We start from the raw sequence: 26496 nt of genomic DNA on the forward strand, positions 1-26496 counted from the left end.
CTTACCTTCCTTAAATAGCTCGTCACTCAACCATCGCGAGAAATGAGAGTACGACGTTTCTTCTATGGGAAATGTGAAGGACGAGAAGAGAAAAGAGGATCATATCGCCATCGTCTGGTTACATGAAAAATTAGCTCCATCATTCCTTTGCAAAGTGTTTTTCATTCTTGATCAAAGACATTTGTACGCTCGGTTTTCACGCACTGTTGAAACCGCTGCTTCCGAGACCGAGGTGAAGTTAGTTTGATATTCGGATATTCGACATATTCTTTTTTTTATTTTTATGCGGCCGGTTTCACCCAGTGTTTGCAGACAGATATGGCCTGTCTACTTGCTCCAAGCCGACCTACTTAGGGACCGTCTATAAAATACCTTCTGAATTAGGCTACCTTCATAGTCTTTTTTTGTCAATAGCAACACCTCTTTTTATAGCCACTGTATGCACACTGTATTTTATATGAATATTTTAAAGAAAATACATTATTTCCTATGCATGGATTTCTTTGGAACGTCACGAAAACATGCGTGCGCAACCAAGAGGCAGAAAGCACCATAGAACAGCATAGAGCAATGCAAAAGAGCAAAAGAATATAATGAGTTTTTGCGCTGAAAACTGCACCAATTCGAAATCACAATGGTTAGAGAATGTCAAATATGTTCAATATCCCTAACGGAATGCATGTCTTCGCCAAAATGACAAAATACGATGTTATATTAATAATCCAAATGAACGTCAAACTTTGAAATATAGTCTGAAATGAGATGTTATTATCATTGAGAGAACAGGGGTATACAAAAAATCCGATTGTAGCTTACAACAGCCGACTATTTAGGTTAAGTTTATAACGTTGTGGACGGCCACTAAGCGTCTTCTGCCTCACGGCTGCGCGCGCATCTAGTTTTGTTGGTAAACGGGAAACCCGTGTATATGAATGGTCTTGATGAATGTATGAATGCAGAATAGTTATCCTATATGAGACTCATCAGACACACCTCTTCTTATAGCCACTGTATGCACACTGTATTTGATATGAATATTTTAAAGAAAATACATTATTTCCTATATGAATGGTCTTTTTTTCCAATACCTCCCAAGCCATGTGACCTAGTGACTCCAAACCAATGCTGAATAGTTATCCTATATGGGACTCATTAGACACACCTTCTTATAGCCACTGTATGCACACTGTATTTTATATGAATATTTTAAAGAAAATATAGTATTTCCTATAAGGAATGGTCCCCTATTAATTCAGAAGGTACTTTATAAACGGTCCCTAAGTAGGTCGGCTGGGAGCAAGTAGACAGGTCATCTGTTTGTAGCCCACACTGTCTGCAAATACGGGGTGAAACCAGCCGCATAAATAAAAAAAAAGAATATATCTGTCGAATATCCGAATAAGGAATATCAAACTAACTTCACCTCGGTGCTTCAGAGTGAGGTCTATGGAGCGCATTATGCCTGGACATGCTCCTGAAAACTGAGTTGTTACAGGATTTTCTCAAGTGACTCCCAGAGTCGGATCCCGTCAGGACAGGTGAGTCTGCAGCAGTAATGGAAGGGACATTCTGCAGATAGGCTACAGCAGCCTATGCCTCAATAGGTAATGCCGTCAAAGGAATTCATCACGGTCATAAAACCAAAATAATGCGAGGGTCCAACCCCTACCCCAGATTGCAGCCATGACTATCCAGATAGCAAAATCAGGTGGCGGACCGCTGGTGGTAGCCTATGCCATAGACATAATATACATAGACGCCGCATTGGCTGCTGGAAACAAGAAATGCGGCCGCCATCTTGGACCTGTCATACTCCTCATTGCGTTGCAGCAGAAAACACAAGATGACAGCACTGTGCAGCATGTTCCTGCTCAAATCGGCGGACCATACTCGGGGGGATTTACTTTTCACAAGTAAGATTTAACATTACCGTACTATTGGTTGTATTTTGTATTTTCGAACAATGTGGCCTGTAGCATAGCTACATGTATGACCTTTGCAGCAAAAAAAACCGCGTGAAAATCTGTTCGGTATTCAGTGAGATATGATTAATTAAGTGTGCTGACAGCTCATTGCACCTGCCAAACAGATTACACTGAGTGGAGTGGATGACCGGTCCAAGATGGCGGCTCCAAATCTCGTCAGCGCTAGTAGGGAGCAGCGGTCGATGCGGCGTCTATGTATATTATGTCTATGGCCTATGCTGCCGGTGGCGTGCTACTTGTGGTCCGCCGTTGGACCACCATATCTCATACCTGTCAACACTCCCGTTTTTCCCGGGTTTCTCCCGTATTTCAAGGTCATCTCCCAGCACCCTCCCGTTTTTTACTTCTCCCGGAAAACTCCCGTAATTTGCATGGCCATCAAACTTCATTTTAAAATCATTGATCCATTCAGGTTGCCAGATTGTGTATGAAATACACCCTACACATACACGATCACTTAGTTTCAATTTCAACTGTTTTGTCATAGGCTAAAACCTTGCAACCCAAAACCCAAAATAAGGAAGCGGGTGCCGACTGCGCAGCCGGAGTCTCGTCGTAAGCAAGCGGGCTAGTTGAATGGCCTACTCCAGAACTAGCTGTTGTGAAATTGTTGGGAATTTAATTGATTAACACATCACATAAACTGAGTGTTGTTGATACACTGAACTTGTGCCCTCGGAACCAAATCGGACAGCAAGCAGCTTTGGAGTTTTGGAAGTAGGCTGCAGGCAGGCAGCTGCGGATAGGCTACATAACTGGCATGCGTAAGGTAATGGTAAGGTAAAAGCAACGACCGAAATGCAGTGTTGAAACACGTGTATGAAACGTATTAAATATGCAAACACAGATCCGGTAGCCTATAAACACTGCCCCCCCCCCCGAAAACAAAATCTCCCGTTTTTGGAAAGCTAAATGTTGACAGGTATGCCATATCTTTAAATTGAACTTGTCATGAATATTAAGAAAAGTTAATAAAAATGATATATGGAGTTTAACTGAACAAAAACATGTTTAGCATGGTTCAAATTACGGGGGTTATTGGGGGGGTCCGACACCCCTAGATGAGACTTGGACCCCCCCCCAAAAGAGATGAAAATAATAGTTTGGGGGGTACTGAAAAAAATTAATGTTATCCAATATTGCATGTAATTAAATGTAGTATTACCATCACATACCAAGAATTCAGGATATAATCTAATTGAAGGCACACTATGCAGGTTTTTTAGCTTAATTTACCTTCATTTAACTGCTTGAGTCATTGGAATGGTTATATGACTTTTTTCGGGTTGAATGGTGGCTGTCTCGCTTCCCCCTAGCGCCTGTGAACGGAAAAACCACCCTTGCAACTGTGGGCCGGCGGGCCGACGGCCTCAGTGTCATGAAGTATAACGAGTAGGCTACACATACACGCCAGGCACCGGCTAGAAAAAGGTAGCGATGGAGTTTCTCAGACATTCGTCATGACAGAGCCAGCGAAAAAGAAGCAAAAACCGAGAAAACAGTAAGGAAATTGCCAATACTGCATAGTTTACCTTTAAATACGATTTTCAAACCCTCACCCCCATTGGGCTGTACCATTTCTCTGGTAGCCTACGTTCAGACTATTGTTTGCTATGATATAATACTGACGAATTAAAACAAATGCAGTGTAGTAGACTGCAAAAGCCTGAAACGAATGGGTTAACAAGCGATGGCCAACTGGCCATACATTTGTCTAATATGTCACTGCCTTTGTAACATAGTGATGTTAGCCAACCTTAGAAAAACATTGAGTAGCAAGATCGGTTTAACCGTAGGTCTCCCTTCCACTCAGCGGCCACGACCATCGCCGCTGCTTAGCTTAAAAATCAGGCCTACAATCACACGCCATAGGAGTTCCATAGATATGCTGACACGGGGAGAGGTTTAGTGAGGCGATTTATCATTTTGTGCAATTTCATTCTTAATGTCTTAACAAGAGGGAATTTGCACTAATATTCAGGGAATTTCGCATGTACAGTAGGCTGCTACTGTAGGTGGTTCTCAACCTTTTTTACGCAAATGCCCATACATCCATAATTGCAACGTTACCTGCAGTTTGTTTGAAACGCTACGTGAACATATAGTGAAATGTCTTTCCTCGTTGCCATTATTAGAGATCAGCCTTTCTTAAAAGCGTATTGCTGCACAAACGTTTTGTGATATAACAGACATCCCAACCTGCAAAAAGTCATTTCAGGGAGGTATCCCTACTTTATCCTAACCTGACTCTCGCCAGATGAATTTCGTTCCGCCTAGCTTCACTCACATCCATCTGGGACCTCTTCCATTGAGAGTGATTTCTGCACCCGATTTTATGGTACAGCCAATCAGGACGCAGGGTGGGAGTTTCATAGATGTGACAGTGTAGAAGCGACTGTGAGACTGTTATCAGCATAGACATAATGGTTATCAGAGTGGAGCTAGGCGGAACGAAATTCATCTGGCGAGAGTCAGGTTAACTTTATCCTACTTAGATACTGAAATACAGATTATTGTGTTTCTTCAACAATGTCTAGTCAGTAAACCAAATAAGGGAGGCCTATAGTTAGGAATTGGGATAGTAAAATATGTAGATTTTGGAAGTTTGGTCTTTTCATGTAGCCTTGGCAACTAGCCATCTAATATAGGCCTAAATAATATACATGAAATGACACTTATTAAACTCGCCTCAACATGTCTTTTGCAATCATTTAACCCACCATGGGCAATGCAGTGTTACAAACAGTGCAGCGTGCAAGACTATTTTTTACTCTTATGAGACAAGTGTAACGGATGCCAGCTAGCTTAGCTGTGCTTATGGAACGTTGGTAAACCTCACTCTCCGACGCCTCGAGAGTGCTGCTGGCATGCGAGCCAGTAGTCTGGGCTATTGGCTCAATTGTTAGCGTGCTCGCCTCCCGATCCGAGGTGCTGCTGTTTCGCGGCCGGGCGTGTGCAGGGCTGAATCGCGCAGGTTACACAAGGGTACACTTTCGTGCAGTTTGATGTGAAATGGTAGCCTAGAAATCTAGACACGCCCCTAGCGGCAGCGAATTACGTTTGCTGCCAGGGCTAGTCTAGCAACTCTCCGTTGGCTTGTGAGCTCCAGAAATCGAAACTTAATCAGGCCAATGAAATCGTGTATAGAGTTGTTACTGTAGGTGGGCTTAACATAATGATTGATGGCAGAGTTGCAACGGTTTGGCTTAAATTCCCTGCTACTTGAAAACAAATAAGATGGATGTTGCTGCTGGCGAACAGTGTGACACGAGTTAAGCTTTGATTAAGTTGGCAAACGTTTGAACTAGCCAACTAGCTCCGCTGGTGGGAAACGCATGGGACTCATAGCGCTGCCGCTGTCCTATTGCGTGCAGAGGGAATTTGAAAGACAACTGATTATCCCGCCCCTACAATCCCGCCTACACTGAAAACTGATTGGTCAAGATGCGTCTTAGATGCGTTGCAAGCACATACGCACCACCCCTCTCTCTATCCCTGTCTATAATCTGTTCGCTACATTTGAAGTTTCGGTCTCGCGTGCGTGTTCTTGCTTGCTTGTTCTAGATTCCGGGAGATTTCATCAAATTTGCGGGCGCCAGGGAGATAGCGCTAGCCTGGTAAACCAGACCCTGGAATCTTTCAGATTAAGGGTCTGGCCACGAGTAATGAAAATGGCCCAATTCGAGGGGCGGCACCAAGCATGCATTTGAAACTCACTGCACGCAGTTGGATAACGCTACGACCAATTATAACAATTCATCAGTGTCAGTCATCAGTGTAGCTCGCCTTTGTCCCGCCTACACCGATTTGATTGGTCCCTCTCGCTCGAGAGATAGAAGAAATTTGGATCATTGCTCGTGGCCAGAGTATCTTGCGGGCACAATTCAAATTGTGCTCTCGCGAGAACTCTGGATTTCCAGGGTAAGATAGCGCGGGAATGATGCCAAAAACCTCCCTTCCTACCAACCGGTGGATCCATCCAACGTCATGTCAAACGCCTACCCGCACGTTCATTGCTTTATCATGCAACAACAAATGTGTAGCTACCTCTCCGGAGGTTTTGTTTTTGGTGCATTTTGTCTGTTTGTCTAAAATCTAAGACAGTAGAAAATTATGTTTAGACTTGTCTTTAAACATACTTTTCTACTGTCTTAGATTTTAGTTTCACATTGCAAGTAACGCTTAAAGAAGCCCTATGCAACAATTTTAGCAAAAATGACCTTTATTATGCAGGTTGAGAGTCGTTCTGATGGTTCTACAACACTTTTTGGGTCGTTTGGTGGGTGCTTCGTCTGCCCTAGGCCTACAGTACATCGACGTAACCGTGAACTTCAGCAGTAGAGAACAGACATGGGATGGATTAAACTACGTGAACATATATTATATTTCGAACACTATTTTAACATTTTGATTTCAGTAGGTCCATTTTTAATTTAATACAGTACCAAAATTATTGATGACTTATTGTGTAAACAAATGGCAGGTTTGTCCGAGAGCCAGATGGAGTTCACAAAAGAGCCACATGTGGCTCGGGAGCCATAGGTTCCCGACCGCTGCCCTAGTGCTTCTCCGCGGAAAAACCGAATATGCATCTTTCTGGTCCCGGACCGAAGAAATCCGGATGTGACTCGGCGGAAGGCCTCGAAAAATGTAGTCAGATTGTAGTTTCTAAGAAGACTGCAAAACGGACTCCGACTTGGCTTTGTTGCTGCTGAAATTGTAAGTAGCCTACCCTTGGGTGAACTTGCCTGTCAGTTCGACTGGCGACCCACAGTTGGATAAGCAGGTTCCCCCGAACAGTCTGCATTGCTACACTGAGGGCTTTTCTGTCTGCTGATGTTTTGCTCAAAGGTCCAGGTGGTCCACATATAGCCTTCATGCCATTTCAGCTGAAAACACTTTTCATTTGTTAACCTACTTAATAAACGTATCTTTATTAGTGTCAACATTACAGTATTTAGGCTATGTTAATCTCAAGCCACTCTTGCAGTACAGCACAGCAAAATCTATTCAAAGTGCAGTCCGAGGGATATTGTCCATAAAACGTTGTTAAACTTAACCTATAGGCTAGGATACATAATCACATATTTGGAGATGATTTGAAGTGGGCTCATATGCTTCCATAACATATTGATGTAAGAAAGAGAAAATGTGGTAAGGCCAGCCTATGGCATTTCTCATATCTCGCAGATAATTGGTAGTCCTGTTTTGCAGATGGTTATTACGCATAATAGTTTAAGCAACAATAGCAATAGTTTGTCACTAATAACGACACAAATAGACTAATGAATGTTCATTTAATGAAGTTTCAACATTGTACAGTTTTCCTACATGTATTCATGTTCCAACACAAGCCTACATGTATCCATCATGTTCCAACAGAATAAGTACATGTTGCACCAATTCGGGGCACATGTTGGATACGTGTAGGTTCATGTAGGTATATGTAGGCTGCTTATAAAAAGGCAATTATTCTGATACATTTAAGTAAGGCGGGTGGTATGACGTTCGGTTGGTCGATCGGTTGGTTGATCAGATGGACGGTCGAAAGGTTTTAGGCACGATTCCCGCGCCATAGGGAGGCGCTATCAATATGCGGGAGACTTCCGGGAGACTTGGAATGTCTTATATAACACCAGGCGCACAATGCACTAGGCTACATGATATGAAATGCCTAGGCTAAACAACGTGAAGATGTTTGTTTTCCATCCGTGAACAAGTCATTTTTTTATTTGCATGTGTTGCAGGCTTAGGCTATCAAAAAAAAAACGAATCAAATGAACCAAAGGCTGGCCTAGGGTTGCCACATTTGATTTGTGAAATCCGGGACATTCATTGCCAAGTTATGATTTTGATTAATGTTAAATGCCTATAATTCATAGTTATACTAAGCCTATTACTGGTTTTCAATAATAACTTATTAACAAATGCTGCAAATGTTATAGGCCTACAGTAGGCTACTAGCCTAGAAATCTAGACGCACCCTAGCGGCATTTGCTGCCAGGGCTAGTCTAGCAACTCTCCGTTGGCTTGTGAGCTCGAAAAATTAAACTTCTATCAGGCCAATCAAATCGTGTATAGAGTCGTTAGGCGGGCTTAACATAATGATTGATGGCAGAGTTGCAACGGTTTGGCTTGATTTCCCTGCTACTTGAAACAAAGAAGATGGATGTTGCTGTTGGCAAACAGTGTGACACGAGTTAAGCTTTTTTCAAGTTGGCAAAAGTTTGAACTGGCAAAAGCCAACTAGCTCCGCTGGTGGGAAAACGCATGGGACTCATAGCGCTGTCCTATTGCGTGCAGAGGGAATTTGAAAGACAACCTATTATCCCGCCCCTCGGACTGAGCACTGCGAACGGTGAGTGCCCAGACCCTACATTTTAATGTGGGTCTGGCTTGTCAGGCTAGTAGGCTACTGTTTATGCATTCATTGTCACTTTAAGGTTGCTGAGTTTAAACGGTTCTTATAATGCCCTTTCACCTGCTCTTTTAAATAAGGCTAATCCATTAAACATTAACATAGGCGTGCATAAATAGACACTAGGTGGTGCTAAAGCACTAGGAAGTTTGCCCTTTATCAACGAAAATGCCCTTTTGAAACTTTTTTTTTTAATTATTAATATTATTAAGATTTTACTGAGGTCGGTTTTGAAATGATCTTTTGAAAACCTGAGCCATTAAAAACGACTGAAACAATGCCCCGAAATGAGCCACCTCCTTGCGCACACCCGACCAGCCTATCTCTCTTCCTTTGTCACGTGAACTCGCGCGGTCGCGCGCAGGGCACGCCAGATGCGCAGCACCATAGCAGTTCAGTAAGCTTCAGATAGCAGGCATGGTCGCTGACAGGCTGCTTCTCTCGTGCCCCATCAGCCAGGTAACATACAGATCAAGCAAAATCTTACAGTTTGCCCTCTAAGCCTAACATGTAATCATTTTGTTGTGCAGTAAAATGTCTCATTCAGCACCAAACAAGCATTTTTGCCTGTTGCCTTTTGCCTTTTCTGTTGTATAGGTTTTGTTAGGCAACATAAATTAACACATTTTGGTCTCTTTATTGTCTTAATTGTATATTGATTTACTAATTGCCGCACAAGTCAAATTTCATTCAACATGTGCGTGTATTTTTTTTTATAATTAAGTGTTCCACGTGCGCTAAAAAGTCATAGGCCAGCGCTACGACCATATCCGTATCCGCAAAACGGCAAGTACATCCTACTTCGAAAGGAATGACTTAAGTGCATTGTGTTGCTCAACTTTTAAAGAAAAGCACAAGTCCAACTTCTCTAAAGTTGACGCCAACGGCGATTCAAACAACCGCTGTTCGTTCGCCATAGCCACCTTCCTTGTTGTTCACCGTCGCAGGACTGTCGTTATCCTGTTAGGCCCGCCTTAAGACTCTCTAACAAAATAGAGCGCTGTGATTGGATGACGTCCACGGCGTCAGCCAATAGAAATCCCTATGGTTTGATACTAGACGTACAGGCTGAGCAAATTAATTTGCCGCTGCTAGGGTGCGTCTAGATTTCTAGGCTAGTAGTACAGCCTACTGTGTATCTCCTTTTCTTCGCCGCTGGCCCTGATTTGATTGTAGGCCTATATTCTCCTCCGTCTCGCCACCCATTTTATCAAACCAAATCGAACCGTAATTTCTTCCTCTCTCCAATCTGTTGACTACCTGCACACACTCACTCTTTTGGACATGCTGCGCGGGGCCGGTTAGTTGCTAGCTAGGTGATGCTGATGGTTAAGGTAAACTTTCGTTTCGCAGGTCTGCATTAGGCCTACAACCAATCACAGCTGGATACAATCAAGATAACTTAAGAAAAATAGTAGGCTAGGTTTTATTGAAAGTGAAACTAGGGAATACTTAAAATAGAAGTAAAAAAATAGAAGTGCATTTGCACCAAAAAATGGGACATTTGGTGTCCCGGGACAGACATTAAAAAGAGAACAATCCCGGGAAAACCAGAACGTGTGGTAACCCTAGGCTGGCCTTGTATTAGGTGAACTTGGCTATTAAACGGGAGACTTTCTGTGGCCCATCTGTAAACAATTCTGGGTCTTAAATTTAAGTTGTATGTTTGCCATTTCCGTGCTATTGCTCTGTATGCATTTCCATATTTGCATTGCACTGCTATACCAAAAAATATTTGACTGTGGCGCGCAATTTTACGCACGGGGCGCACCTTGAAACAGTGTTTACCCTATTTCAACCCTTCCCATAACGTGTAAGGTAAATTGTGCTTGCTAGTATGATTAGTTTCTTTTAACTTGTCGGCCATCCAGCCAGCCATGGTCATATGACCTATATTTTGAAGGAAAATTGACTGTGAGCCACAAGTGTGAAATCATGTGTGTAAGCCTATATAAAATGGAGAGTAACGTCACCAGTCGAAATAGCGGTACCCCCCGAAGCTCACGGTATAATTCAAACACTGATTTTTAGACCAATAGTGGCAAAATATTGGGCAATTTGTCTCCGCCAGAGAACCGAGCAAAATGCCAGCGGACCGCCAGCTATGACCGACAGTGGTCTGCAGCCTCTTGCTATCAGGGTAGGAATAAACAGCCTGGTTACACAATTGAACTTTGTACAGCCAGAGTTCATGAATGAGTTTCAAGTCATGCTTGATTTGCATAAACGTAGGCATTGATCTCAATTTATACAATTCTGTAGATTTAATTCAGGCATTGATATATTGCCCTCCATAGCATGACAGTTATGGCATGTCTTCATGATTGAACACCATTTGATCGCACTATCCTACCACATTTATTTTCACAGTTCCTCAATCCACCAGATGGTGGCAGAATATTAGTAAATGCCGAGTCTTCCAAGAGTCAGTTGGACACCACAATGCAGTCAATGAAAGTTGTGGTTGTTGGGGCAGGAGTGGTGGGCCTATCCACGGCGGTATGCATCGCAGAGACCCTCCCCCACTGCTCAGTGACCGTCATCAGTGAGCGCTTCACCCCTGACACCACCAGTGATGGAGCCGCTGGGATCTTGTTCGCTTCTCAGTTTCCAGGTAGCAAATATTTGGAGGGTCAAGGGTTTTCTGTGCAACCTTTCACAGCAGCTGTTGTCCAGTGCTATTTTTTTTTAAACTAGATGCCACATTTCTTTAAACTAGATGCCACATACCCTGAATGTGAATAGGGGTCTATGATGTTTCTCTTGACAGATATTCCTCTGGAGCGTCAACAGCGGTGGTTCAAGGAAAGCTTTGATCACCTGCTGGCCATCGCCCAGTCCTCCAAGAGTGGTGAGACGGGAGTCATCCTGAGCTCAGGGTTGGTCAGCAGACAATTCTCGTCTTCTTTTGTATGCTTCCGCAGTCCAAGATAATAAGGTTATAAACGTGCTCCTTTAAAGGTTTATGTTGTCTATAGCACCTTTAAATGAAGAATTCCTGTCATCAACATAGTTGTACCTTCAAAACATTCTGCAAAGTACAGCATACACTTTAACATATAAGAAATGGCACTTTCAGTGATTTATATACTATTAACCTTAGGGGCATGTAAATACATTAAATTTAAGTATTATATTGTTTTGTATTTGTATGTCGCTTTGGATAAAGGCGCCTGCCCATCCCATAACCATAATGCTGAAATTCTTATAGCCTTTGTCTTGTGGAAACGTACCACTTGGTGGATCATTTACAGGCAGTAGAATCATTTAGGGAGTGGTTTTATAATCTCAGTCATGTCTATGAAGGTGTCAGGTCTTCAAGGAGGTGCCCGCTGATAAGAGGCCATTCTGGGCAGAGCATGTCCTCGGCTTCCGCTTCTTAAGCGACCGTGAGTTGAAGAGATTCCCTGATCACAAGTTTGGGCAGGCATTCACTACAATCAAGTGTGAGTGTACCACTTACCTGCCCTGGCTGGAAAAGAGGTACAGGCTCTACCTCAGAGAGAATCCCCAAGTGGCGGGTTACCTTTTCATGCAGATTAATGTTCTGTCCCAAACCTTGTTACACACGCTGCTCATTATGGTCATTAGCTGTATCCTCTGCACCATTGATTTGACATTTACATCAATCAGTTTATCTTTTTGAGTTTGATTTAACATGAGATTCTTAAAGGGGTTTGGAACAAATTATCGCAACTCTCTTGTGCAGATTCGGCAAAGCTGGTGGTAAAATCCTGTATGGGAAGGTCTCTGATCTCCAGCGCCTGGCTGACACCTATGATGTCATTGTGAACTGTTCGGGACTAGGAGCTCACTCACTGGTGGGGGATGCAAAGATGCACCCCATTCGTGGGCAGATTCTCAAGTTCCACGCCCCCTGGGTGAAGAACTTTGTCCGTGATGGGGATGGCCACACCTACATCTACCCGGGGATGAACAGCGTTACCTTGGGGGGAACGCGGCAGGCTGGAGATTGGCGTCTAGAGGTGGACGTGGGCGACAGGGAGGGCATTCTGGAGCGCTGCTTTCGGCTGGAGCCGGCCCTTCACGGTGGGAAGGTGGTGGGGGAGTGGGTTGGCCTGCGGCCGGGAAGGGAGAGCCCACGGGTGGAGGTGGAGTGGCTGAGAACAGCAGGGGGCCAGGAGGTGCCGCTGGTGCACAACTACGGCCACGGGGGCTTTGGGGTCACACTGGCATGGGGCACGGCCCTGGATGCCCTGGGGCTGGTGAGGCAGTCTCTGCTGCAGCATCCCCCCATGGCCAAGCTGTGAACAGAACGGACTCGGCTGTGCGAATGGTAACTAGGTAAACAGATGTAAACATACAAAAACTGTTTAATGCTAATTCCTAAATCTTTCATAGAATATTTGTTAAAATATAATAAGTGTATTAAACTGTTTGACCAGATAATCTACACTTTTCTAATCAAAACGATTTAAAGGAAAGTTAAAAAGGAATTGTGATTTATTTCAATAAATGTTCTTTAACACCAAGCAGATGTCACATTTCTTTATTTCACATTGTACCCTCAACTAAGCAAATCACATTTATTTGTTCACATTGCTATTTGCTAACACAATCCCCCAGTTGTACATGTAATTTCCTATCAATATGAAAATATGAAAAATAACTGAAAATCAATAATTTACATTTGTATTTTACACAAATCATACTTTTACGGGATAAATTCCAACAGCAATTTGATGACCAGTTTTCTCAAAGCTGCTCTTTCAGCTGCCCTGTTTTTTTCCCCTTTCATGTGAAAGGTGACATAGAAAGATTACATGCAATATATTAACACTAACTGATCTATTGGTTTTGGCCACAGTTAGCAATTAAATCCAGGCGTTCCTTACTGCATTCAATGGTAAGTCTGTGTTGGAGTTGACATGAATGACCAGACATGTATGACTCATATAAGAGATCCAACTGCACATGGCAAAAGCCAAAGTGGGAAACAAAGAGCGAATTGTAAGTCTCCCATCTCTCCTCCAGTACTGACATGCAAGTAGAGGAGAAAGGGGACATGTTACCAAAACAAAGTGAAGGCAACATATTCACCAGTGCCATTGATTTCAGAGAGACAGAATATTTACAGGTGAAAAGGGTTCATATGGTTGCAAAATTATTTCAGGAAAGTCATCTTTTTTTCTGACTCCTTTCTACCCCCCTTCTCTTCATAATAAGTTAATAATAATACTGTCACTTAAAAACATTTACCTCATTTTGGTCAATTAACCTTTAATTCAAGCCACAGACAAGACATTCTGAACTGCTAAATGACAACTGCTGTTAATAACTCTACAGAAGTTTTTTCTAAAGTAGGGTTTTAAAAGATTTAGCACTGTTCACCTAAAAGCCAGTTCTGTTTTGGAGACCATCTGGAAATGTTGTTTTTCAGCTCTTCCCTATTTTCCTCATCCCCTGATGAACTCGAGAAGGAATTCTGACTACAGCGTAAACAGTTTCAGCATCCAATTACAGCTGGAACGACCTCTGTTCTTTCTCCCTAGTGAAGGCCCTATTCTGATGTCACTGGATAACAAGCTAAGGCAGAAATCAAAGCAGTGCATTATTACTAATGACAAGGCCAGCATGTCTGCAAAAACAAACCCATCCAAAACAGCAGAACAAAGAACAATTTGTCTGGTGTATTTGAAAATGTGTTCTTCCGTATGTCTGAACGGTTCCCTCTGATTGTCTGATTGGTTAGTCCGAGGGTTTTTGAATTGGTCCTCTGGACTGCTTATCTCAGTTGTGTCCTGCATCGTCATCGTCCTGCTCGTCTGCGTGTGCTCTGGGGGCAGGGTTGTAATGGTGGCGTGAGGGTCGTGGCCCAGACCGCAGTCCGATCTTCCTCTTGGTGAGGTGGAACAGGTCTCGTATGAAGTTGTAAAAGATGTACTCGTACTCCATGCGCTGGTACAGCACCTGCAGGGCCTCCAGGCTCGGAGTGTGCTTGCGAACGGTCCCTGTCAGGTTGCCCAGCTTCTTATACTCTAGAGATGAGACAAGAAGGTGAGAGGAGAGAAAGAGAGAGAGATGTGTGTGTGTGAGAGAGTTTAGACCGTTCTCTGGAAATGTCAATTTCCATATTATCTAAACAGGAAAAGGTAATAGAGCAATCATTAAATAAATCAGTACTTTGTGGTAACTGTGTGTTAAATTTCCACAGATTTCACAACTTTTAAACACACTCTTAAAAATGTTGAGACATCCTGCTCTTAGTCTCTGGGATGAGGGTGGGGTAGGACTGGAGAGGAGGACCCACCAGGACTCTTGTAGATGTTGAGCACGTCAAAGAAGAAGTGCGGCAGGAGGCGTTCCAGCAGCAGAAGCACGTCCTCCAGCTCCTCCAGGACTCCCACCAGCAGGTAGTGTTCCAGAACATTCTGCTTGGCCTTCTCCAGAGCCCACTCGCTCGGCTCCCTAGCAACAAGCAACAAAGGCACAATGTTTTTTTCCATCCAAGAAGCAGGGGAATCTATTACAGAACAACCAAAACCTGTGAATTGCGTAAATATTTAATGTTTCTCAATAATATGTTAAACCTTGGTAAAACGCTACACTGTAAAAATCTGTTTCGAGCCTCCATGAAAAGTATTTCTGTCGGACAAAAGCTGCTGTGGATGAGCTGATTTCACAGTACTGTCTGCAGTGCAAGCCGTGGCGCAAATCTTCCACTCACCTCAGATGCCCCAGCAACCGAAATAAATTCAAACAACTTCGGCTCACCCAGGTGATAAATCTCCGGGGGTAAATTCGTTTTTATTGACCTTCTAATTAACAGTCACTAAATATAAGGCGCCACTCATGAGTTTTGGCTGAGGGTGGCTCTGGCAGTGGAGAGGACTTTGGCACGGAAAGGTCTCAGACAGCTTGGCGAGGGGTCTGAAGACACAGGGGCCGATGCCTGACTAACCTGAGAGTCAGGTGTTAGGGGAGGATTTTTGTATGAGTCTCACCTGCATTGCGGATGTTGTCCACAGAAGTACGGGATGATGTAGAAGAGGCGGGGGTTGGAGCACTCGGGGTAGTTTTCCAGGATACAGGTGTTGATGTCCTGAGACAGGAAAGATGGAGACGGTGTTAGCACAGAGGTTTCAATTAATGCTTGTTAGAGTTGCTGAAACCTGCTGAATTGAACAGACTTTCGTATTGGAATCATCACAGGTTCTACATAATGAATTGTTGGCCCATTAGCCTTACATTGCCTTATGCTTCTTCTGGTGCAAAATGTTCAATATGCATGTAGAATCCCTTGGTCTTGTCCAAAAGGCCTGGTCTTTGCCTAAACATAGCATACTTGAGGCAGACTGCTATTATAATATATGAACATGAGCTTGCTGTGTAATTCCACACATCACCACAAGGGGGTGCAGCAGCTGAGCATGTGATGTATGGAGGCATTCAGCCCAGGAGCTGCCACAGGACTATTTCCTGCCCAAAGCAAACACAAGCAGGCTCCAGAAAAAGACTCCTGGGACATGAATACCATCTATATGAGAAACATCACAGGAACCCCTTGTCGTCAGAGTACCAGATCATTTGTGGTGATGGCTTTCAGAGATTTCCAAGCAATTTGAATGAAGCCAACAAGTAAACATAATAATAGAAATATTTTCTGACATGAGCAACAGGGATTACATTCATCCTCACGGCTAAATTAAAAATAAAAAAGCAACCGAGATGCAAGAGCAATCAACTGTGGAGTGAAGCATTTTGATCTTACAGTACTTCACCACTAACCCAATACTAACAATGATGGCATATGTCCCATCTCCTGTAAAAGCCATCGACAAAATCTATGAATGTGCTGGAGGCAAAGCTTAGGCTTTATCTGCCTCTGCATATACGTAGAACAGTGGGATGGAAAGACAACTACTGGTCAGTAAACTCTCTAGGCCATCTAGATGGTCCTTGTGCGGTTGTGTGACAGCGAGGCCGGGAAGACTCACCAGATATCTCTCCTCATCCTTCATCCCAGGTGTCCGCACCAGGTGGTTCTCCTCGCCACGCCAGTCCCCAAAGCGCCGGAAGAAGTAGTTGGACAGGAAGCGGTTGATTGGGTCTCTGATGATGTTGATGTACACCGGCTCATCTATCCTGAACCTGTACAATACAGGCCTGAGCGTTTAGTTGTGAGCTCCAATGTCAACAAAGCAGACTACAATACAATACCTGTAGAATACCAAATGTCTAAACTTTAGCATGATTAAAGGAAATAAAATCAATATTTTAGAGGACAGTCACAGAAAACCTCAAGAGCTGTCAATGATTGAAAAATCTCTGGATAACCTGGTGAAGTTGAGAAAGTGTACATGTCGAGTGTACAGGAACGGCTGTGGTATCTCGGTGATGTTCCTCATGAGAGTCGCCTAAAACCAAACCAAACCAAAGACATATTACAGACATGTTATACTCACTCTTACACCTCAAAGTCACACAGAATGATGGAAGATGTGAAATAAGACAGATAACCTTTTTGTTTTTATGGTCTTACATACAAAACCTTTCTACAACAACTTGCATTTATATAGACCCTTATCAAGGCACTCAAAGAGCTTTACAGTGGAGGGAGAACCACATACCACCACCAATGTGTAGCACCAACCTGGGTGATGGCCAGCAGCCATCATGTGCCAGAACGCTCACTACACAACAGCTTGAGGTGGAGAGTGATAGAATGAATGAGCCAATTACACTTGAGGAGGATTAGGGGATCAGACTGAATGAGCCAGTTTGGGAATTAGCTAGGACACTAGCTGTGCCTGCCGTCTATGCTAGCCTGTGCCACTATGAAAGAGATTCAGATCCCTCAGATAGGATAAAAAAAATGGATTCCACTGTGCTAGAACTGATGTGTGTACCTGCTCATGTTTGGTCAGTCTGGTCTTGTTGTGGATGTCTGAGGAGACCAGAGTGAACTGGTGGCGGTCAGCCAGAATGCGCAGCAGCAGGACGATGGTGCGACTGCCACACTTCCCCACGCGGTTGTACACCACCCTGCTGGGGAACGGCAGCACCTGCAATACAACACACCCATCATAGGGTTACAAGACCATGAGGGTGAAAGGTGCACAGGCCACTTGGATACCAGATCCAGGGTCACCATTATCACAGTGCCACTGGGCCTACGGTGTCAAGCGATACTGGTCCACAGAAGTGGACCGATACTGAAGAGGTTAGAAATGAGTCATGCAACCAAGCATCCACTGCAACCCTGGAGTGACTGATATCAATTGATAAACATGCCAAAAAAAACAACAACCTGTAGTGAAGTTAGGTCTGTAGTAAGACAATATGACCTTGTGGTGTAGCAGGAAGATATTTGCAGAATTGTGCAAAGAGAGTTCGGCAAAAAGCCAGTCAGAGAAGAACGATGTTATTTTTAAATAATATGAGTGATGAGGCACTTACTTTGGGGGCTACGGGTCCATGATCATCTGTAAACGTTGATTGTCCTGTGAGGGAGGAGTGGACAGTTATCTCATGCTTGCAAGCCACCCCAGAGACTCATCATAATGTGTTTTTAAGAGACTCGCATCACAACGCACCGACCAAAGCAAAACATTTGTTCTGGCTCACAAAGACATAAACCAAACATAACTATTTCCAAATGTTATTAGCATTTTATTCATATCTCTGCGGGAGAAATTTGTTGTAGACACAGAGATGCACAAAAGCTGAGATATAGTCCACAAAGTCATAATATATGATCTTTCCTTCACCTCACCGGGAGACAAGTTTATTCTGTCCACACAAAGCCAAAAACTACACAGGGATGCCCACTGGTTTCAAAATCATTTGTGTGGAAAGAACACCATGCTGATGATAGCATTCTGATCTTTCCCGTGTCTGACTGACCAAACATACCTAGATTCCATATCAACTAAGAATGCTTCTCCTGAAATAGCATTATAATAACATCATCCCTATCTCTTAAGCTACTGAAAGAATAGTTGTATGTGTACTGGCCAGGGCTCTGGAAGAAGAATTTGGAGGACTACCCAGCCGTGTAGTATTATTAACCAGCAGTGGCCTTGGGAATGTAGTCAGCAAGGCTCAGGAATCCACCTCACCTTGCTTAAAAAATCTCTATCTTTGTTTTCTAAGACAAATAAAAACAAACAAACAAAAAAGAGTCACCAAACAATCAATTGAACAAATCAAATTAATATTTTTTTATCATACAAGTGCTGTCATATATGCATCAATTTAGCGAGTTTGAAAATGTGACCGTTTTGAGAGGTGTGACTGTTTTTATTAATAATTTCAACAGTGTGAGGTAATTCAAAAAGAACCTGGCACATCTTGCTCTCATAAACACATGAGATCTTGCCTGAGCTGAACTTCTGGCCTTTTACCTTCACTGTAGAGAGTTTTCTCCACTGTGCCCTGGCTGGTATGCATCATAGGGTTAGGGGCCCCACAGAGCACCTCTGTCAGGCTAGAGTCTGCAGGTAGAGAGGGGGCTTACCCTAAAGCCCTGCCTTCATCAACAGCCCACGCAGGGCAGACCCATGCTGGGGTCACTGAGCTCCAGCCTTCACTCACCCCTACCCCTCTATATCAGACAGGGCAGGGCATTAGACAGAGGACAGTGCGAAGGCAGTGTTGTTTTGCCAAAGACTCTCAGTGGTTCCTTAATACCGACTTGTTGATTTTCACAAGTAAGATATTTGGGTGGCGGATCTGAGAGGAATGAATCCTCATGATTCTGATTTAAGCCGGTTGGGAGTTCAGATGTGTGTGAGTGTGTTTGTGTTTGTGTGCGTGTGTGTGCGTGTTTGAGTGTGTGTGAGGGGGGCTCTCTCTGCTCTGAGTGGCTGTATTATATAATATCATTCAGCTTTCCTACAAGGGGTGGGATTGGGGGGGGGGGGTCTAGCCTGTCGGCCAGGCTGGATTTTTCCATGGGTCAGTGGAGACTTTTCCGAAGGCACAGCTCTAAATGAAATCATTACTGGATCTGTGGCCGAAGACAGAGAGTTCACTTTTTATCTGGAGACTGCCCGAGACCAACAGGAAATGAGCTCTGATCTGGTTTACACGCCACATGCTTTGGCTGGCCGCTATGGATGAATTATGCAGAAGAATGGAATCTGACATGGAATACAAAATCTGGTGCTGTTTTTTTATTGGTGTTAAGCGCACTAATGGAAGGAGACTGCAGGTGCTCCACTGACTCCGTCAAAAGAATGGAGTTCATATCGGGTGATTATGACTCACTGGTACACATTTCTACTCTGCTCTGTTCAAAGGATCATAAAAAATCCATTACATACCAATTAAATGAACCAACACATCAGTAACTGATTTTAGTGGTGCACAACGCAGATGGTGTTTGTACTTCAAAAGGCAAACTGTAATGCAAAATGATTCACAAACATGCTACAAGTAACACCACCATCACATTCTGTGAAACAAGTACGGACTCAATTAAATGCTTAACAGATTCTCCCTACTGTGATATAGTACACACAGAGGCAGTGTGCGGTAGTGGTCACTAGGAGAGGTCTTGTGTGTACTTCAGGCTACTGACAGCTAAGGTTGACCAAGGGTTTGTCCATGAGGGGCCACAGACATGGACAGAACCCAGGCTAGGTTATTTAGGGACAAACTGATGTAGTGCTTTGATGAAACCAGATGTGTTTGGTGAGTTGAAGCCACTGGTTGACCAGGGAGTCCAGAACATACACAGCTGTTTACACCTAAACTCAGAACGCATGCTGGGAGGTGTGTGTAAACTGATGGCACCTTAGAGTTTTAAGTGTTCAATGCAATTCAGTTGTTGTGATTGCCCTGATCCCATTGAACTTCAGCTGAGAGGAATTCATCCTTCACAAGCGCAGACTTGGTTTTACTGTTGATCAGGGTAGACTGAGCACAGTTGAAAGAGAGGGACTGTTGAAACACCTTATGTCAAGTCTGATCTGTGGTGATGCTGCACATCTCTACATTCTGGGCTGAAGAAGGCCTGAATCATTTTGCATGGTCAATGGTAGGCCACTGTAATATATATTGTATAAATGATGTTGTTTCTTAGGCTTAGGATTAATTAGAACTGAAATCAAAAGATTGTTTTGAATGGTAGTAGGTCTATGTTTAGCTGTAAATTAGTTAGGCAGCTTTCCTAACCACACAGTGTTTCCTCTGTGGTGCTGTTCCATCTGTACCTGACACTCCTTGCATTTATGAGGTAATTGTGGAAAATATCAGCTACCTAAACAGATTGTTATAATCACTTTTTAGTAGACAAGATATAGAGTTCCATTATGATACATCATGTTTAGTTTTCTGTGTGGATGGTAATGCAAGAAGGCAACAGCCGACTGGACCTACTTGGTAGACTACTATTAGGCTAATAACCTAGGTTATCTAATACAAATCACAATGCTTGCACAATGCTTGTTTTCTTTAACCTAGGCCTACTATTAAAATAATAAATATTTGCTGGTCTATTATGTCATTTGATGAATTAGGAAACTATCTGAGTTAAGGGCCAACAATTTATGAAGAGCTTAACACTGAAAACTTTTGTCTGATTCCCCCTCACCACCTTTTTCTCTCGTTTCTCAGGTGAAGAAAACGGAAAGTCGTGCATAATACCTTATTTGTGGTGGCCTAACATATCTCTGAAGTGCTAGGCTAGTAGCTTACAGCCAAACTCTTCCTCGTAGCCCACTTGAGGTCTACTGTGCAGAGCTAAAAATATTAAATATTCTGCGCGTATAGGCTACGTGTACCTACAGTCCCCAACACAAACGACCCTTTATTCAATAAAACGTGATTTCGTCACTTCGAAGGGGGCACCGCGGCCCACTGGAGCTGGCAAGTTTCATAACAAAGATAGGCTAGAATTATGAGCAGTTAATCAAATTAAATAAATATTAAGTTTATTCTTACCGAAATAATAGCGGATGTCTTGGAGAAGGTTTGGAGGACCGCCGTTTAGTTGCCAAACAAGTGAACCCAAACAGAACAGGAATAGTGCTGTCAAGCAGAAGCCGAAGTCGCGCCGTGAGATTCGGAACAAAATAACGGCCAGCCAGTTACCCCTCTTGTTCTTCCCTCGGTTGTGGTTTGCTTGATGTTTATGAATTTGATTGTTGCCTATATTCTTCATCATATCATAATCATTTGGAGTCGTAGTCAGTGATGGTCCCCATTCGAAAGCGCCGGAGATGTTTCGCCGACATCAACGCACCTAGGCCTACAGTCCGTCGAAACTGAATGACATCTAACCTGATGGTCAACCTCGGTAAGCGGTTGCTCTCGGTTTGAGAAACTGAAAAGTTCCTTCATCATTCACTATTCAAAAGCGATGTGGCGGTGTCGAGTTTCAAATCCCAGTGGATAAACCAGATGACTCAAAGCGCACAACTTTTGACTCGCCTGGAGAAAGGGAGACACCTTCTGGCGAAGTAGGCGAGTTCTCACCTGGACTTCTGTCAAGAAGAGCCTTCAGGACTTTTGAAGCCGACTGAACATGTGTCGCCTACCTACGCCTGATCTTGTTAATAAAAATGGGTATGTTTCAAACCAGATGTTGCTGTGAGGCAAACGTTTCTGGTTGTTCAGAAGTCACAGGTGTGATCTAGGCTACTGTATAATGTCATATAAGGTCAGGTACAACGTTGGCCTTAAAAAATAAAAATAAATCAGAGTCCATCTGTAGCCAAAGGTTACGCAAGGTTATACAAACAATAATTAGACAATGCTTCATAATAGCTTTTATTTGTAAATGACTTGATTCAGACTGAGAGATCACACAGCATCTATTGGTCATAAAAATGGAGATGCTAAATTATAAACAACTGTAGATCAAAATAATGCATTAACAACAATCAGTACTTGTATTGGTGTGATGTATACAAAATAAATAAGTTATCTGTGTTTTGACTGCATCTTTTTAATTTATTCAACTATTCTGATTGTGTAACGTTGGACATCTTGAAACTACATTTCTTTTCCATATTTTTCATATAGATGTTGAATTCATTTAGGCTCTCAGATAGCTACAAAAGGCATGTATGCTACTATCAAATACAATTCAGGTTTATTATGGTCTGCAGTCACTTAAACACTGGACAGTCAAGGAAAAGGTATAGCCTACACTACAAATTTGGCTAACACATTCTAAAACAAATGCAGCAATTGATACCACCTCTTCCTAAAACTGCACAAATACAGTGGTTAAATATGCAACATTTACACATGTTGAACATTTATGAAAAGTCTCTCAATGATTTAGAAGAATTTTAATGCTCTATGCCATGGTTAGTCAGGTGTCGAATATTAACATATACTCAGTCGTCACTTCCTCTTGACTGTCAATGGGGAAAGCATTCTTCCTTTCACAAGTGCTATGGAAAAAAAGTGTCCTTAACTGGAAACAAGAACACATCTTTGCTTGCACCAGTCATCTCAATGAAGAGTATGTTTCTCTTAAAGAGCACCCTCTTTACCCTCACCCTGCCAGGGCAAATCAGTCAGTCTTCTGGGGAACTCCTCACATCGTCAACACAAACTGTATTTATCAACAGTTCAATTTGAGACCATTCTGACCATAATCTCACTTAAAAAATGCCTAAACATCCATCTCTGGCCATATCTGCCGTCCATGGGGGTCAGACGATAACCAGGAAGAAGATGTGCAGGAAGGATTTAAAGATGTTCAGATAATCTCATAGACATTACTCACTGCCTTAATTGAGCCATATACATGAAGTTCTGAGTCTGGAGGAACTATATTATTCTGGCAGTGGTGTGGATGCTGGCAGTTATTTGTTGGGTAGCGAGGTGAACACAGCATCACTGAAAGGTCTATTTGAGTGAGAGGGATCCAGTTAAGGGAGCCTCTGTGCTGAACTCTCAGGCCTACACCCCGAGAGGCAGCAGGGAATCCTGATAGCTACTTCATGGGACACACCACGGACAGCCCCTTGGATGGGATCTGGAGGAGGGAAGAGACAGGGGAGAGAAACTCATCAGGAGCTGATAAAAGAAACATGTGTTCAGATGTTCAGCTGAAAGAATCAGGGTGAAAACATGAAGCTGAGGTAATGGTCTGGTTCAGTTCTGCTGGGTGGGCATGGGACTTGTTATATGCAGGCTGACACATTAACCAAACATTCACAGCTATAATCACACTCAACACTAAATATTGTCTCTGTGTCTGCCCCTTACAACCACAAACTGGAACAAGATGATCTCAGAAGGCGTTTTCATCTGGATTTATTTAGTCGTATTTATGCATTTAGCTGACACTAACGTGATTTACAGATAGCAACTGCAGTAGACAATTGTATTTATAAACCACTCTAACCCTCTCTCTAAGAGACATTTCTTAAATGTTTGACTGATCCAGGCTTATTGTCTCATTCAATTTACAACACGTAATCTTTGTGGCTATAGTCTGTAGCAGAATAGCAGTGTAGCAGTGTAGCTGTAGCAGTCTGCAGCTCTTTCAGCCTCATTCTTTTGAGACCCCCTTCTTTTACATTCATTTATCAGAGTCACAGTTAAGAAAAGTGCGGTGGCTATATGAAGTGTCTCTTACAGCCATGCGGTGTTCCTTGTGAAGCTGCTGGACTCTGATCTGCTCCATGACCCTGGCTATGTCCCCCAGAGCCTCGCTGAGCTCCTCCGAATACCTCTGGACCAGAGTGAGGGGGATCCCACAACGGCCGTGCTGCAGGGAATGAAGACCAAACATGACCACAATGAAGACCATCCATAAACACTGTGAGGATTAATAATAGTATTGGTAATGTTTGTAATGTAATTGCTGCTCACAATATAGTAAACAATTCTTCACTGTTTTCATTCAATTTACTTGAGTCCAATTTACACCTCCATGCTTGGAAATAAATGTTGTTAAGGTCGGCAAATTATTTTCTATCAAATGAAATGAAGCAACATTGTTTCATTTTGTATATCCCTGTACCTTGTCAGAGTAAGGCTCCTCAGAGAGGCAGATCCCCTCCACTGCCAGCTTCTCCTCCACGAGGGCCTCCAAGTATCCCATGTTGCCCTGCGTGCCCTTCCTTCCTGCCCCTTGGAACTTCCTGTGTGCTGGAGGTTCAGGGGTGCGGGGTGGCCGAGGAGGGCGGGGCGGTTTCACGGCCGGGTTGAGGTTCTCAGACGCCCCGGAGCTCAGGGTGGTGCTCTGGGTAGCAGTGGTGGGATCCTCCGATGGACTGGAATGGACAGTGGTGAGGTGAGCTGCAGGAACCTGCTGATGGTCCCTGGCTGGTGGCTGTATTGAGCTCCAGCTGCTGGGCAAATAGTCTTTGGGTTTAGCAGGAATCGGGGGCTTGGTGCCCCTCTGGACAGCAGGTTTCTTGGATGGTGGTGTGACTGTGATGCGAGTCTGGCAGACCTCCATGGAGACGGTGACCTGGGCAGGTGATGAGACATCCACCTGCTCAGGTGTCACAGGGCTCTGAGGATTGTGGGGCCGACTGCTCAAAGACTGCTCTTCTACTGCTGATGGACGGGGCATGTCTGTCAGTGTCTCAGACTGCTGCCCTTCCCCAACCAGCTCCACAGCACAAGGGACTGCAGGCTGTGATGGCTGAGTTGTTTCTGGTAAGGATGGAGCATTTGGCTGCATCCTTTCTGTTGATTCACACTCAAAAGGCTCTATTGAATGTGCCAGCTCAGCATCACATGAAAGGGATGTGCCATCATGTGTTGGTTCATCTGTTTGAGATGCACAAGCTGCAGCTGACCGCGTTGATTCTTCCGCTTCCCATGCAAGAGATGCACTAGCTTGTGTTGGTTTAGAAGAGCAAAACACACTTGGCTGTGATGGCTCTGCGGGCTCAGAGACACAGTTTGCAGAGGGCAGTGTGTCGGATTCGGATACTACAGCTGCACTGCCATGTGTTGACTCCTCCTTGTCAGACCCTACATGAGCAGTAGACTGGAGAGACTCTTCTGCTGGTGCAGATGAACATGGTTCAGTGGGCTGACTTGGTTCTTCAGGTTCAGATGCAGAGGGCCCTGGAGATGGTGAGGCCACCACTGCATCACACGCATCAGGCAGAGACAACAGGACCGGCTTCACTGCTTCAGACGCACATGGCGCAGTCAGCTGTTCGGGTTCCTCTTCCTCACATGGAGATGGAGGTTCCAGGTTTTTCACTTCAGTCGGCCCTTTTGAATCCGGCTCCTCTGTGCTGCCACTCGGCTCTTCCTGGAGCTCTCTCTCCTGGTGGAACTCCTCGGGGGACTGGTAGCACCTCCTGAACCCCAGGGCGGCGTGGCTGCCCATGGAGTCCAAGCTCTGGCTGAGGGCGCGGGCTCCCAGCATGTGGTCCTCCACCAAGCCTTGCATGGTGGCTATGCGGGGAGGGAGGGAGTTGGGCCTCTGGTCCTGCCCTGGAGGGATGAGGCTGAGGTGGGTAAGGGGGAGGCTGGGGGACTCGGGGGAAGGGAGGTGGCTAGACTCGAAGCCTGACGAAGACCTGCTTAAGTAAGATGTCTTTTTGATCCTCCCTATGAAAAAAGCAGTTGTGTGCAAAACATGTAATTGTCTTAATCAAAGGCATCCAAGTAGAATTTAACTTTTAAGTAGAAAGTAACTTTTTACTTATATTAAAATAAACAAAAAAAAAACATAAAATAAGTGTGCTGTGACCAGAAGAGCATGCTGATGTGCAGAAGAAAGCAGATGTAGAATGGCAAATGACTTGGAGTACAGTATAGATGTGCAGCAGCATGTCTAAGTTAAAGAGTGACTGTCACAGGAGCCATTTGAGAAGGTCAAAAGAAGCAGGCGGCCAGACAGATGAAGGACATAGCAGTTTATTCCACAGACTCTCCGAACCAAAAATGACATGAGGCACACCTCTCTCAGCACTGTTGACCCCCCCAATAAACACCGGTCCCTTCAGTGCGTGCTCAAGAGCTTCCAGATCTAACTGGGTCCTGTCTTATGGTATGTTCCAATGTCCAACTACTGACAGTCTCTGATACAGTTTGACCAGCTGAGAACAGGCAGCTCCTGGTAATTAGTGTTTGCACTGGGAGATACTTGAACAGTAGCTGTTAAAAACAAACCCTTAACTCAACTAACTCCCA

At 43.9% G+C, this 26496-nt stretch overlaps 4 protein-coding genes across 16 annotated transcripts in view; 1 reads left to right on the forward strand and 3 right to left on the reverse strand.

Annotated features, from left to right (window-relative positions):
• zbtb24 (zinc finger and BTB domain containing 24) overlaps nt 1–3795 on the reverse strand; it is a 7893-nt gene extending 4098 nt beyond the window's left edge. The window contains exons 1-2 of one of the 3 annotated variants that reach the window (XM_042072930.1): nt 3742–3795; nt 6–62 (exon numbers count right to left, since the gene is read on the reverse strand). The gene's annotated coding sequence lies outside the window, so the exon portion shown is untranslated. Of the gene's footprint in view, nt 1–4; nt 306–3741 lie in introns of those variants that run through there. The other 2 variants (XM_042072931.1, XM_042072928.1) reach the window with 2 other exon arrangements.
• On the forward strand, nt 1337–12896 carry ddo (D-aspartate oxidase). Of its 6 annotated transcripts, none has more exons than XM_042072934.1 (5): nt 1337–1538; nt 10774–11017; nt 11174–11282; nt 11710–11886; nt 12113–12896. In XM_042072934.1, the coding sequence occupies exons 2-5, from the start codon at nt 10846–10848 to the stop codon at nt 12672–12674; spliced, it is 1020 nt and encodes a 339-aa protein (XP_041928868.1). In that variant the 5' UTR covers nt 1337–1538; nt 10774–10845; the 3' UTR covers nt 12675–12896. The 6 variants fall into 6 exon arrangements, with proteins under 6 accessions (XP_041928868.1, XP_041928871.1, XP_041928870.1 ...); XM_042072937.1 differs by lacking the exon at nt 1337–1538 and adding an exon at nt 1587–1604; XM_042072936.1 differs by lacking the exon at nt 1337–1538 and adding an exon at nt 3292–3486.
• Nucleotide 12897: 1 nt separating this feature from the next.
• LOC121693491 (uronyl 2-sulfotransferase) lies at nt 12898–21831 on the reverse strand. The gene is made up of 8 exons (XM_042072932.1): nt 21313–21831; nt 17824–17867; nt 17274–17429; nt 16702–16781; nt 16362–16515; nt 15369–15466; nt 14675–14832; nt 12898–14402 (listed from the first exon to the last, which is right to left on the reverse strand). The coding sequence occupies exons 1-8, from the start codon at nt 21533–21535 to the stop codon at nt 14155–14157; spliced, it is 1161 nt and encodes a 386-aa protein (XP_041928866.1). The 5' UTR covers nt 21536–21831; the 3' UTR covers nt 12898–14154.
• A 295-nt stretch (nt 21832–22126) lies between these two features.
• Nucleotides 22127–26496, reverse strand: part of sash1b (SAM and SH3 domain containing 1b) — an 80705-nt gene continuing 76335 nt past the window's right edge. For all 6 annotated transcript variants that reach the window (XM_042072911.1, XM_042072910.1, XM_042072913.1 and 3 more), the window contains 3 exons: nt 24356–25911; nt 23969–24100; nt 22127–23362 (listed from right to left, as the gene is read on the reverse strand). In XM_042072911.1, coding sequence (XP_041928845.1) covers nt 23321–23362; nt 23969–24100; nt 24356–25911 — 1730 coding nt within the window. In that variant the 3' untranslated portion in view covers nt 22127–23320. The remainder of the gene's footprint in view (nt 23363–23968; nt 24101–24355; nt 25912–26496) is intronic.

Source organism: Alosa sapidissima, chromosome 19, assembly GCF_018492685.1.
Source record: "Alosa sapidissima isolate fAloSap1 chromosome 19, fAloSap1.pri, whole genome shotgun sequence".
In the NCBI taxonomy this organism is placed as follows: domain Eukaryota; kingdom Metazoa; phylum Chordata; class Actinopteri; order Clupeiformes; family Clupeidae; genus Alosa; species Alosa sapidissima.